This window comes from Notolepis coatsorum (genome assembly GCF_963971535.1).
Source record: "Notolepis coatsorum genome assembly, chromosome: 9".
Classification (NCBI taxonomy): Eukaryota; Metazoa; Chordata; class Actinopteri; order Aulopiformes; family Paralepididae; genus Notolepis; species Notolepis coatsorum.
In genome coordinates this window covers 122,995,705-123,007,655 of record NC_140173.1, presented here as the reverse complement: position 1 = coordinate 123,007,655, position 11,951 = coordinate 122,995,705, and the positions used below count along the sequence as shown (strand labels likewise).

General features: G+C 42.5%; 2 protein-coding genes across 4 annotated transcripts in view; one reads left to right on the top strand and one right to left on the bottom strand.

Annotated features, from left to right (window-relative positions):
* Window positions 1-6,291, top strand: part of slka (STE20-like kinase a) — a 72,006-nt gene extending 65,715 nt beyond the window's left edge. For all 3 annotated transcript variants that reach the window (XM_084321710.1, XM_084321709.1, XM_084321708.1), the window contains one exon: window positions 3,198-6,291. In XM_084321710.1, the coding sequence (XP_084177836.1) occupies window positions 3,198-3,338 (141 nt within the window). In that variant the 3' untranslated portion in view covers window positions 3,339-6,291. The remainder of the gene's footprint in view (window positions 1-3,197) is intronic.
* Window positions 3,915-11,951, bottom strand: part of col17a1b (collagen, type XVII, alpha 1b) — an 83,639-nt gene continuing 75,602 nt past the window's right edge. The window contains exons 49-56 of the mRNA XM_084321707.1: window positions 11,721-11,825; window positions 11,303-11,482; window positions 10,411-10,554; window positions 9,830-10,126; window positions 9,477-9,644; window positions 9,286-9,357; window positions 9,083-9,187; window positions 3,915-8,511 (exon numbers count right to left, since the gene is read on the bottom strand). Of these exons, the coding sequence (XP_084177833.1) occupies window positions 8,456-8,511; window positions 9,083-9,187; window positions 9,286-9,357; window positions 9,477-9,644; window positions 9,830-10,126; window positions 10,411-10,554; window positions 11,303-11,482; window positions 11,721-11,825 (1,127 nt within the window). The 3' untranslated portion in view covers window positions 3,915-8,455. The remainder of the gene's footprint in view (window positions 8,512-9,082; window positions 9,188-9,285; window positions 9,358-9,476; window positions 9,645-9,829; window positions 10,127-10,410; window positions 10,555-11,302; window positions 11,483-11,720; window positions 11,826-11,951) is intronic.

Genomic DNA, 11,951 nt, shown 5'->3' with positions numbered 1-11,951 from the left:
AATATCGGACATCCCTAGAAATAATATATGTCAACGGTTTGGAGTTAGATACAATCAGTCCTTGTTTTATGCATGTGCACAACTTTTCCATGGTTGGTTTTTAGCTGGTGGGTGGTCTGAATGAATAACCAATAGTCGGAGTGTCCCCGCATTCACAAAGACTAGAACAGATGACGGGTAAAAGAGAAAATTATTCTCACTGCGGCATCTGGCACTCTTCCATCAAACTTGCGCTCATCATGCTGGGCTAGTTTGACTTGCAAGCTCTGTCATCCTCACTTATTGCATAAACAGATGCTCTTTACGAGTCAGCCTTGTGGACATGGTGCCACGGCAGAACAACTCTGGTCCACATGTCCCAAGACTTTCATTCAATGTTCTTGAAGTTTGCCACAGGGCTAATGTGCTACATTGCAGTCAGCTACTGAGCCAAAGAAGAAGAAGAATAACAACAGTGCATGCAGGCCAGAGGTCAGGCAGGAACAGCACTCCAAGCTTGACACAACACTCCCTCCTAGTGGCTGAAATTGAAAATTGCTTTTCAGTCAACTTGGTTCAATAACCTGCATATAAAAGAAATAACTAACCACATTACAAAAGTTTACTTTGATCCCCACAACCGATTATTCAATTATTTGGGTTTCATGACCCATCCCTACCCAGTTTGGCCTATTTCAGCTGAAAACAGGACCCAGGCCCACAGGCATTGATACATTTCTTATATGATTTATGAATGGCAAAAACGGATTCTAGATCAGCTCCTTTATTTATTTATGTATTTGTATTTATGTCTAAAGTATAATTTAGCTATTTTGGACATTAGACTGTATTCACGGTCTGTCTACCATGTATCTGACACATGGAGACCATCATTGGTCCAATATTGAGCTAGCTACAATTTCCCTACTGGGCTACACTATTCTTACTGGTCTCAGTTTGCTCTCCTGTGGAATGTATCGCTATCCGGACATTTTGACGTGCTTCACAGCCCCTCTCTACAACTAGCTAGAGTGAGGAAGTGCGGCCGGTTGTTTCAACATTCACATTGTCATACATTTCACAGGAGAGCACACTGAGACCAGTATGAAAAAGCATAATTGTTCTTGCAAAGGAATTACGATTGCCCATTGTCTGCTATTGTAGCCTAGTGAGAGCCTACAGGGAAATGGACCGATCAGTGAAATGCTGGTCTCTGTGTGTGTCAGGTACATGGTAGACAGACTGTGAATATGGTCTAAGGTTTGATTGATTGAACATTTTATTAACAGATTGCAGAATGGGTACAATACAGTACAGCTCAATACACACAGTTGTAAGGAGATGCAGACCAGATAAATACTTTCGTCTTGTTTACATCAGGGTCCCCCATTTTCAATTCATCATAACATATATGACATACAGGTAGACAGTACTGTTGCATCTAGACATTTATGACATACCAGATCTACAAATATACAGTACTGTTTATGTGTACAAAAGGAGTCTAAAAAGAGAGTATATACATTTGAGGGGGAAGAAACTGTACATTGGAGGAGGTTGGGTAGGTGGGGGGGGGGGGGGGGGGTAGGTGGGGTGGGAAACTGTACATTAGCGGTGGTTGGGTGGGTGGAGTGGGGGGGGGGGGGTTGGGTAGGCGGGAGGGGGGATACTACATTGGAGGGGGTTGGGTTTGGACATTTACAGGGGCCAGTTTTGAATTGCAGTCTCCCGTAGGTGCTCTTTGAGAGTGGTTTTGAAAGTGGGTAGTGATTCACATTCCTTTACAGCTGTGGGTAGGGCGTTCCACATTGATGTGGCATAATTGCGAAACGTGTTTAGTCCCTTGTTTGAGCCGAATCTGGGTTTAACACAGAGCTCCCTCTGGTGTTGTGGTCGTGGTATTCACTGACCTTTGGGAAGTATTTTGACATGTACATGGGTACCTTAGTGGTGTAGTGTATCTTGTAGACCAGGCCCATTGCAAGTTGCTGTACTCTGCCATCTACTCTAAGCCATCCTAGGTTGTCAAAGTGGGCAGGGGTGAGGTGGGTTCTTCTAGGAGTAAGGTCAAGCAGTAGTCTGACCAGTTTGTTTTGTGATGTTTGTAATTTTGTTTTTAGTGCCTTTGAGGTGCTTTGGTACGATGAGGTGCGTGCAAGCATAGTCGTAGTACCCTTGAATGGGTACCGTTTACCTCCACCATCTGTTCTCTCCCCTCCAGGTAGGATTGCATCCAGCTCACTGATCAAAACCAATTGCTTTTAGCTTGTCAATCAGAATGGAGTGATTGACAGTGTCAAAGGCCTTTTTGTAGGTCCAGCATGACCATGCCGCAGTATTTGCCCGCGTCCTCCTCTTGTTTGATGTGGTCATTCAAATAGAGAAGGCATGTGTCAGTGGAGTGGGATGTTCTGAAGCCAGATTGGAATTCGTAGATTAGATTTTGTCCCGCGATGTTCTTTTCGACCTGTTCGTATAAAAAAATGTCCATGACTTTCGAGATAGAGGTAAGAATAGAAACAGGGCGGTAGTTGCCTGGGTCTAATTTGCTGCCCTTTTTGTGCTGGTGGGTTACACTCACAATGTTTAAGTCTTTGGGTACGTGTCTTTGGGTACGTGTCCCTGTTTTATGGAGAGGTTTATTATGTGTGTGATGACTGGGGTGATGGCGGCTGCTGAGTCTCTGAGGAATTTGGAGGGGATATTGTCATGGCCAGTGGCCTTGTTAGGTTGGAGGGCACTCAAGTTTTTTGAGTACCTCAGCTGTTGTTACCATTTCTAGTTTGAAATCATCCAAAATAGTAGTACAATTAAAATGTAAAACTACAAGCTTTTCTGTTACTATAAACAAGCTATCTTCTGTAATTAGATAATTTCCACTCTGCATGTTCTAAAATTAAGTAGTAACATGAAATGTGTTTTATGAGAAACTGCATCAGGGTTGTGCTCACAAATATATTGATGAATAATATTTATATAGAGACAGAGGATGGAACACCCACCCAGTGTATAAACCCTGTATATCCTGTACAGAAATAATATATTATTTCCACCCCTGCTAATTCTCTCTATATTATGCTATTTGTTTTTTTGTACAAGCAAACACCAAGCCGAATTTCAGAAAATGACAATATGACAATAATATGAATACATATTGTGATTCTCTGTAATACTGTATGTTCAACTGTGTGTGGGCGTGTCTCTGCTGCCCCCTGCAGGCGCTGGAGGAGGAGTTCACCAGGAAGCTCCAAGAACAGGAGGTCTTCTTCAAGATGAGCGGCGAGTCTGAATGCCTTAACCCCACCACCCAGAGCCGGGTCTCCAAGTTCTACCCCATCCCCAACATGCACAACTCATAGCCCCACTGGTAGTCTGTCCTTAACGACAAATAGTTCTGTATAAAAACCTACCAAACGGATACACAACACACACACTATGGCTGTGCTCATTATACTCCCCCTAGTGGAGTGGGGGACCTGTTTCTGGCCGTCACTGTTCAAATTAAACATTTACACTGTTTCTGTTGGTGAGTGCGATGTGCCTGAGTGAAACACACACACACGCACACTCATTCCACTCACGCTGTCACTCCTGCTTGTTGGGAAACGTCCAAAGGACAGTTGCACTTTTCTGAGCATGACTAAAGAAGCACCGCTCCATCATAGATACAGTAGCTCAGGCAAAACCATGTTTTTTTGAAGGGGTTGCAAGTAGAACCTGCAGTGTGAAAAAGATCTCCAGTGCCTAATGAGTTAAAGTCTTTTGTTTTCTCCAGGCGCGAGCCTGTGTTCCTCACACCTTGCAGCAAAGTACACCATGTGCCCGAGAGGTTTCGCACTTAAAAGGCCCAATCCGTGATGACAGTATGAGGGCCCGCTACAAGCTTTGTTTACGTTACATTTAATGGATTGCAGATATTTTTTTTTGTCAGCCTAGGACTGACCTCATGACGGATAAACATGCCTTTTATGTGACATTTTAAGCTAGAAAATGTCATATTGGTCATATTTGTAAACATTGGAATAAAACAGGTCATGTTTTGAGTTATGATGAGCTCAGTAAGTAATAGAATTATCCCTCCAAGTGAAACTTTTTAAGAACACACCTATGTGAATGTATAGGTATATGGATATAGATAGTCACATAAATCACGGATTGTGCCTTTTTAATGGCTGGATAATCTATCCATCATTACATAGTATTACGTTTTTCTTTTTTTTATAAAAGCAAAGAGGTGTTTCAGAGAGTAGCTTTACCCAGTTAGTCAGATAACCATTGAAAATAAATATGTCATTATTGCCGTTTTAAAGGCTCAATTAGTGATCCAAACGTGAGCAAATGGGTAGCCCGGCCCCACCACCAAAATAATCTGAAATAAGAAGGAGATACAGTATGTTTTCATTCTCTAGTTGATTGACCGGGCTCTTGATGCAAGGACTACCGGTAACATTACACAACAGATACATATCAGTTATTAATTCTATTCAATGTATTTTGTGGCTGTAAAATTTGTTTAAATTGTTAGTGTTTATAAACACTAGAGTAAAACAAATGCATAATGGATAACGTAAGGATTGATGTGAATATACCTCACATTGATATAGTATAAAAACTTGGGCCTTTAAACTTGGATATTGGCTCTTATGGATGTCAACATAACTGTACCAATCAGTGATCTCTCATTATGAACACCACTTTAAGCTAGTTCACCATATATTTGTTTTAGAGTGATCTGGGGCAGCGCCCCTCGACGTAGCCCCCATGATGCTTGAGCTGCCCTGCTGTGAGTTGGCAGCGGCACAGCTGGCATATAATGCAGAGCGAGGCCGGAGAGTCAGGGACTGTAAGCTAGAAGGCTGACGAGGCCTTCGTCTGATTGTCTGGTCTCGCGTACCCTCTTCTCGCCAGGGGCCCCCAAATCGCCCCCAGGTAGTATAGGAAGCCCTAATGTTGAGGTGCAGTGGAATGTACTGTCTTGTAAATGAAGTGCTGAGTAAGATGTTTGTTTGTTTGTTTGTATGTATGTACATTATGTATGTACTGTGTGTACTTAAGTGAAGTTTGATGTTCTAAGCATAAATTGGAAGTATCACAGTTTGAATGAAGTGTGTGTGTGTGTGTGTGTGTATGTGGCGGGAGGGGGGTTGACTATATTCATACGGTGGCCATTTTGCTCTTATGTCATGCTCAGGTTGGGATCTCTTTTAAGCATGACATGAGAGCAAAATGGCCGGCGTGTGAATGTAGTCAGTGGTTGTCATAGTTACACCCCAAAAACACATTCCCCTCTGTATACTGTAATGAAATGGGGTTTGACACTTGTTAACTTCTAGATTTTACTTTTTAATATATCAAAACCTTTTGGGAATTATGTTTGAAGTGTTCACATGGAATACATTTTTCTTTGGGGGCGGGGGGCAGACATGGTCGATTCATAAAAGTATGTGGATAATGGAACATGACGTTATACTGAAGGAATGTAAAGCTGTTTATTTGCACTGTTTATTGGCTACATAAGCTGAGAATATGCAGTTATGTACTGTCAATGTATTTTTGACAGTGAGGGAGAATGCACAGATTTGCTCTTTTCAAGTCACTTTTGTCTCACCCAAGCCTATTCCAACTCAAAAATCGACTGAATTATATGAATATTTTGCATGCTTTTTTATTTTATTTCTAGTTTTGCTTTCGATTTCAAAATGCTTAACTATTTTACGACTCCATTTAGTTTTCTAAATATGTATTCAGAATATATCAATGCTGTAATCAATCTTTTCGCTGATCTTTCTCGACACCAGTGGTGTATGAAAAGGCATAATACAGTATCTGTAAGTCCTTAAATGTATGAACCCCTATCGTGCGAGTATGTCTTCCTGGTGTGTGTAATGATTGCTGTATGAACAAAGTACTGATGGATCATAGGCTCATAGCCTACATCACCGGTTTATTTTGTCACTACATATCAGTGCATGTCGTCATTTGGGGCTGCCAGGTTCTATGTATGCTGACGTTCATTAGCACTGGACGGATGCTGTTTTCTCACAAATGATGACAAACGTCTTGAATGCTGAATTTTTATTGGGGGGGGGGGCAGTTGGAAATTGTATCCATAAAGTATGCCATAGACTCCGTCCATATCAAATCAATGATATGATGATATTGATATATGACATGATTGTTATGTTTTTTTTTGTGTTTTTGGGATGGGTGGGTCATTTGTCATCCTACCATAATGAATAATCATATATGCATTTTTGAGGACAGATACAAATGTATTTAAGGTGTCTTGTTGTAAATAAAACATTAACTGTATATTAGTCACTCTTGTTTTATTAGAAGCATGTCGACTGAAATTGTTGCGAGATCGGGACCTTAATACTAACGGTTATCATATCTGTCTGGTCAACATGATGATCCACAAGCAGTTGCCATTTTCTTAGCTACACCTCTCTGAATGATATAGTAACCCGCGGCGGCCGGACAGTAATAGTCCAAAAGGTTCCCAACTGCTTTTTATTTGCCAGTGGGGTGGAAATCAAGCATCTCTTGGGAGCCTGTTAGTGGTTAGCATTAGTGCTTCATTTCCACTTAGCTTCAGTAGGATTTCTCCTCAGGACACCCCACTTTGAAATCGGGGAACGTCGACCCCAGGGTTGGGGAAACTGATCCATGACAAGAACTGTGTTCTTCTGAGATTACCTACTGCACCGCTATTGTTGTATTGTCATTATGTGTCTGGTTGTGTGGCCTGCCTACTGTAGCCTGCAGGATTATCTCCACTCTCATCAGACTCTCATCAACTAGCTGTTTTTGCATCCAGGACTGCTGCTAACCGGACGGTATTGGTTGGTTGTAGACTAAAGCTTGAAAACGGCAATCTCTGAAAGGAAGGGATGCTGTTTCAACCATACCATGCTCTCACAGTTGCTAAAGTCACTTGTTTTTGCTCATTCTAATTCAATTGCACAGTGACTCAATTAGGGATGTCCCAATCGGATCAGACGGATTGGAATCAGCGCCGATCACAGCCATTTATATTGATCGGTATCGAGTATATTAAGCCCAATCAAATTCAGAACCTTTTTTGTTGAATAAAATAAATGAAAACCATTAAGGGAAAGCTGTGATGTTGGCTATTTTCTTGTTTAAGCAAAACTATATAATTACCAAGCATATCTTATCTACATTGAAATGCTTTTACTAATCTACTTGAAGTGTGCAGTTGTATTATCTTGGAAAATACAAATATGGGATCAGGACTCGGCAGATCAATATTAAATTAGTTTGATCGGGGGCAGAAAAACTTGATTGGGATCCTGCCTGCGTTATAAAGCAGCTCTCCATTTCCATGATCAGGGTGGTGGTGTACCTAATAAACTGGCCACTGAGTGTATGTTAGTCTTATTACATAATATATATTCTAGGACTAGGTGCAATTTATTCCATACTTTTCATAATTTATTTACATCTTTTTAAAAGAGGTGAAAAACAGGATGTCAATCTCAGTGCTGTCTCACAAAAAATATACACTCTAATCACAATAATTTCCTATTGACTCCATGCTTGAGCAAAGTGAACACACCAATGGTAAAGGAATACAATGACATTGTAGCCCATTCTTAAGTATAGAAAATTATAATCCTGATGTGACAATGACAGCAATGTATAACACTTAAAAACAATTATAGTCCTCAACAACAAGAAAATTAACAAAATATGCAAATATTCAAATTTCAAGAAAGAGATGCAAAGTGCAATAAAAGTAGCTTCTGTCCATTGGTGGTTATTGTTTGTCAATGGATATTTCCCTACTATAAGTGTCCCTGAAAAGAAAAAATAAAGAGTTAATTTGCAAAAACTGATAAACACAACATGGAGTCCAATACTCCAACCTGGCTGAACACTGGTAATAAATGGCTCTGTCCGTTAGGGCATGGCCAAGAAGAGGAAAACTGAAACATACAAAATCTGGTTAATTTGCTATCTCCATTATCTGCTTTTGCCCCCCATAAAGCTACCTTTAAAAAAATTATGTAAATGTCAATTAAGTAAGATTTGTAAGTTACCTGTATTTTGTTAAGTTATTTTTACTTGATCAAAACAACCCTTTAGCTTTTTGATGGAATGCACAATAAAAAAAGAAACATGATTAAAATAAGTACATAAGTACAGTAAACATCATACACACCCACACACAGCATTTCTAAAACACTGACCAGCAGCTAAAACTATAACTACCGAAGCAGTTTTAGAGAGAGATTGATGCATTTTTGTGACACAATTTCCTCACATCATCCACACGTTTACTGTCTTCACCCCCCAAACCAAAAGCTGTGCAAAAAGACCAGGCAGAGGAGCATTTTGTAACGCGATGTAGTCTAAACTACATACCACTGTTACACTTCAGAAGCAGATAAGGACGTTAAAATGAGAACTAGTGGGTTCCAGTGGTCTAGACGGTAGAACTTCCAACACCTTAGACCCCGTGGAGGCGTCTGCGGTGGTGTTGCGAATGACCAGCTGCAGCTTTACCTGGAGTGGAGAGAATATCCCAATGAATTGTGTTTTTCTTACATTCTTTCAGTGCCCCCATAAAGGTGCTGTATTTTGTTGTATTTGTATTTTTTTATTTTTTTTATTAAAATAAGCTTACATTCTGACCGCCATCACTGATATAGAGTGTCAGGTCAGTAACATGGGTCTCCCAGTCCCTCAGCTCTTCCACTTTATCCAATCAGGAGAGAGCACCCTAGATATTTTTACTTATTTCAAGAAATCTTGCCAAGCCAGATTTGCTTCCTGCACTAGCAGATTATTTTACCTGTTTAAAGCACATCTTTTTAGTGTGGAGTTCTCTCTCCTGGTTGGATCGAGTGTATTTTCTTGCAGAGCGGAGGGACTGGGAGACCCATGTTACTGACCAACTACTCTGTCTGAATGTAGAGCTATTATTAACACGTAGACCACTGACAGCGCGTTTAATTGACCCATCTCAAACCCTGCCCTCTTTCCTTGATCCTCCGATCAATCTGGGAAGCAACAGTCATCCAGATTGGAGGACCAAGAAAAGAGGCCAGGGTGGCCAACAGTAAAGTTAGTTTACCTGCTGTATCCCTCTTCTGCAGTCTATGTGTTCTTATATCCACTTGCTGTGTTTGTACAGTGTGCAGCCCTGGCATCCCTGGTGCTCCTGCACGCCCAGTATCACCTGCAGAGTCATTGATCGATTAATGAACAAGTAATCAAACAAAGACCATAACAGCTCTCTACATGGAAATAACAGTATTTCACTCTGCTATACGATACCTTTGGGTCCAGGATACCCTCTGTCTCCCGTTGGACCAGGTCTCCCTATAGGTCCAGGGATAGTGCCATAGGCTAAACAAGAGGGGGGGGGGACAGCGGGAATTAATTCAATGAACTAACATTTTACATCTCCATTCAGTCATAACTTGATGTGTGAAAAATATACAGTTAGATATCCTCCGTATACTCACTTCTGAAGAAGTCCATGAGGTCTGCCGTGACGTTGCCATAAGAACCGATGACACGGCTGTAGCCGGGGGGGCCGGGTGGGCCAGGTAGTCCGGGGGGTCCTTGGATTGCTCTCACGCCACTTCCTCTCCAGGGGCCTTCGACCAGGTAGTCCTGCAGTAAGCCTTGGCCTGGGGGAGGATCAGAGCACCTTGGGTAACAGCTTATTGCACTATGTACAGTAGCTATCTCTATTGGCTAGCTCAGTTTGTTCAACCTCTCTGTCCTATGGCACCATTTTCTAATCAGCTCAGAGCCTGAACAGACACGGAGTCAACTGCTTTGTAATTAAGCGAAGCCGCAGTAATCTACTCACTCTTGATGTAGTCCGTAACTCTCAGGGCAACATTGGAGTAGTCCAGTGTCTCGGTCAACCCACGGCGGTCAGAGGAGCTGCGGTCGGAGGAGCTGCGGTCGGAGGAGCTGCGGTCGGAGGAACTGCGGTCGGAGGAACTGCGGTCGGAGGAGCTCTGTTGAGAGTTGTGCCGAGGGTCGCCTTGAGAGGTGCTCTGGCCGTAGCCCTGAACATAGCCTGGCTCTCCTTTGTAACCTCTGGGACCCTCAGGACCAGGAGGCCCTGGAGGACCCATTATGGTACGCCGAATACTGTCACCTAAAAGAAAGAATTTGATTTAAAAAAATCACTGCCACTGCCTACACTCATCTTTGGTCTGTTAGGAATTTTGCGGCTATGTCAAGTGTCACTGGCTGTTTTTATTTGGTTATATGTTCAAACTTTGGTTAAGAAAATTCTGTGCCGAAAATATTAACTGGAAGCAGATTCAGGGAACATAATGAAGATCAAGTAGACGTAATCAAACTTGCTCAGTGAAGTATGTGATGTGAAGTGTGGTTACTGTAGGATTCATTGTATATTTCGCTGTGACAACAACTCACTGGTGAGATACGCCTGGATTTCGGCGCGGATGGTCTCCTGCGGTTGGTAGTTTCCACTGTAGGTCACCACCCCTTGTGAATTACCTGCTGGTCCCTGGGGGCCCTGAGGGCCCTGAGGACCAGGTAAGCCTCTGAAACCAGAGCCTGAAAGATGTGTTCATACAATCAGCATCACACCCAAGACCAAAACATTTATACATTTCAGAGCTATTTCACAGACAGAAGTTGAGGTGACTCAGACCTTATTTGCACATCAAATCGGACAGTGCGTTCACAAGTGACTTCCTGTCCTATTTGCTAGAATTATTATTATTATTATTTTACATTTAAATGTGTATATCATACCAGGGGGTATATTTTTTATTGTCATTTCTATTACCCTCGCTATACCCCCCCCCCTCTCATATGCTGCTACAACCCTGAATTTCCTGAAATGGATTAATAGTCCACAGATTCCACACAACAGGTTTGGTGAGAATCAGATGAACAGGCAGGGGGAGTAGGGGAAAAGAATGGCAGAAAATGTTATATGGAGAACTTCATTGGTCCTTATGGCAAAGCCGTTGTCCACAAGGAGTCACATCTATGGATATCAGTTATCTGACTGTATGACTAATGGATCAGGACGCTAATGTAAAGTTTGGCCTGATGGTGGCGCTAGAGGAAATGTCACATGGTCACCAAAATCAATAGGGTTCTTTCTCTAGGAGTCAAGAATGTGCACAGCAAAAATATTGGAATGAAAGCTCTTGGAGTTATGGAGGTGGCAGCGGTCGAGGGGAATCCATGTAATTCGGGGATATAATAAAAAGTGCCCTCAATGTCTTCCCATGTTTAAACGAAGTGGGTGCACGTTGCATTACACTGTGTTCATCCTCCCGGCCAGACTCACTCTGTAGGTAACTATGGATCTCCTCCATGCTGTAGCCGCTGCCTGAGCCCCTGTTCACCGTGCTGGTAACTATTGAGGCTCCCGGGGGACCCGTTGGGCCCTGTGGACCAGGCAGTCCCGGCGTGCCGGGGTGGCCAGGTTGTCCCGCTGATTGGCTGACCAGCGTACGGAACTCAGAACCTAAAGAATGTAGAGGAGGAAGACAGAGGGAAAAGGTGAACGCGTAAAATGATTACATTTTATGTCAAATGTTATTAAAACAAACGCAGACTGAGGTGATCTGTGGATTAAAACAAACTGGAAATTGGGCAGATCTACTAGTTAATTCGTTGTGATCTCCACTTGGACCGTCTCCAGCGAGACCAGCAGTTGAACACACTGGGTCAGTGTCGTGGTAAAGCCAGGAAAGAGGTCTTACTCCTCAGCAGTGTGGTGTAGTCTATGGTAGCAGATACGGCGCCAGGGGGACCTGGAAGCCCACGGGGACCTGGTGGTCCTGGCTGACTGCTGGTGATGCCTCGCTCTGAAAAGAGAGATAAAAAAAATAATTATCTTAAATTGAATCCTCGCATGGGTCCCAGAATGTCTCACAGGCCCAACAAAGTGGCCCCCAATCAGAACCGATGGGAGCGTTGAGAATCTAATATAG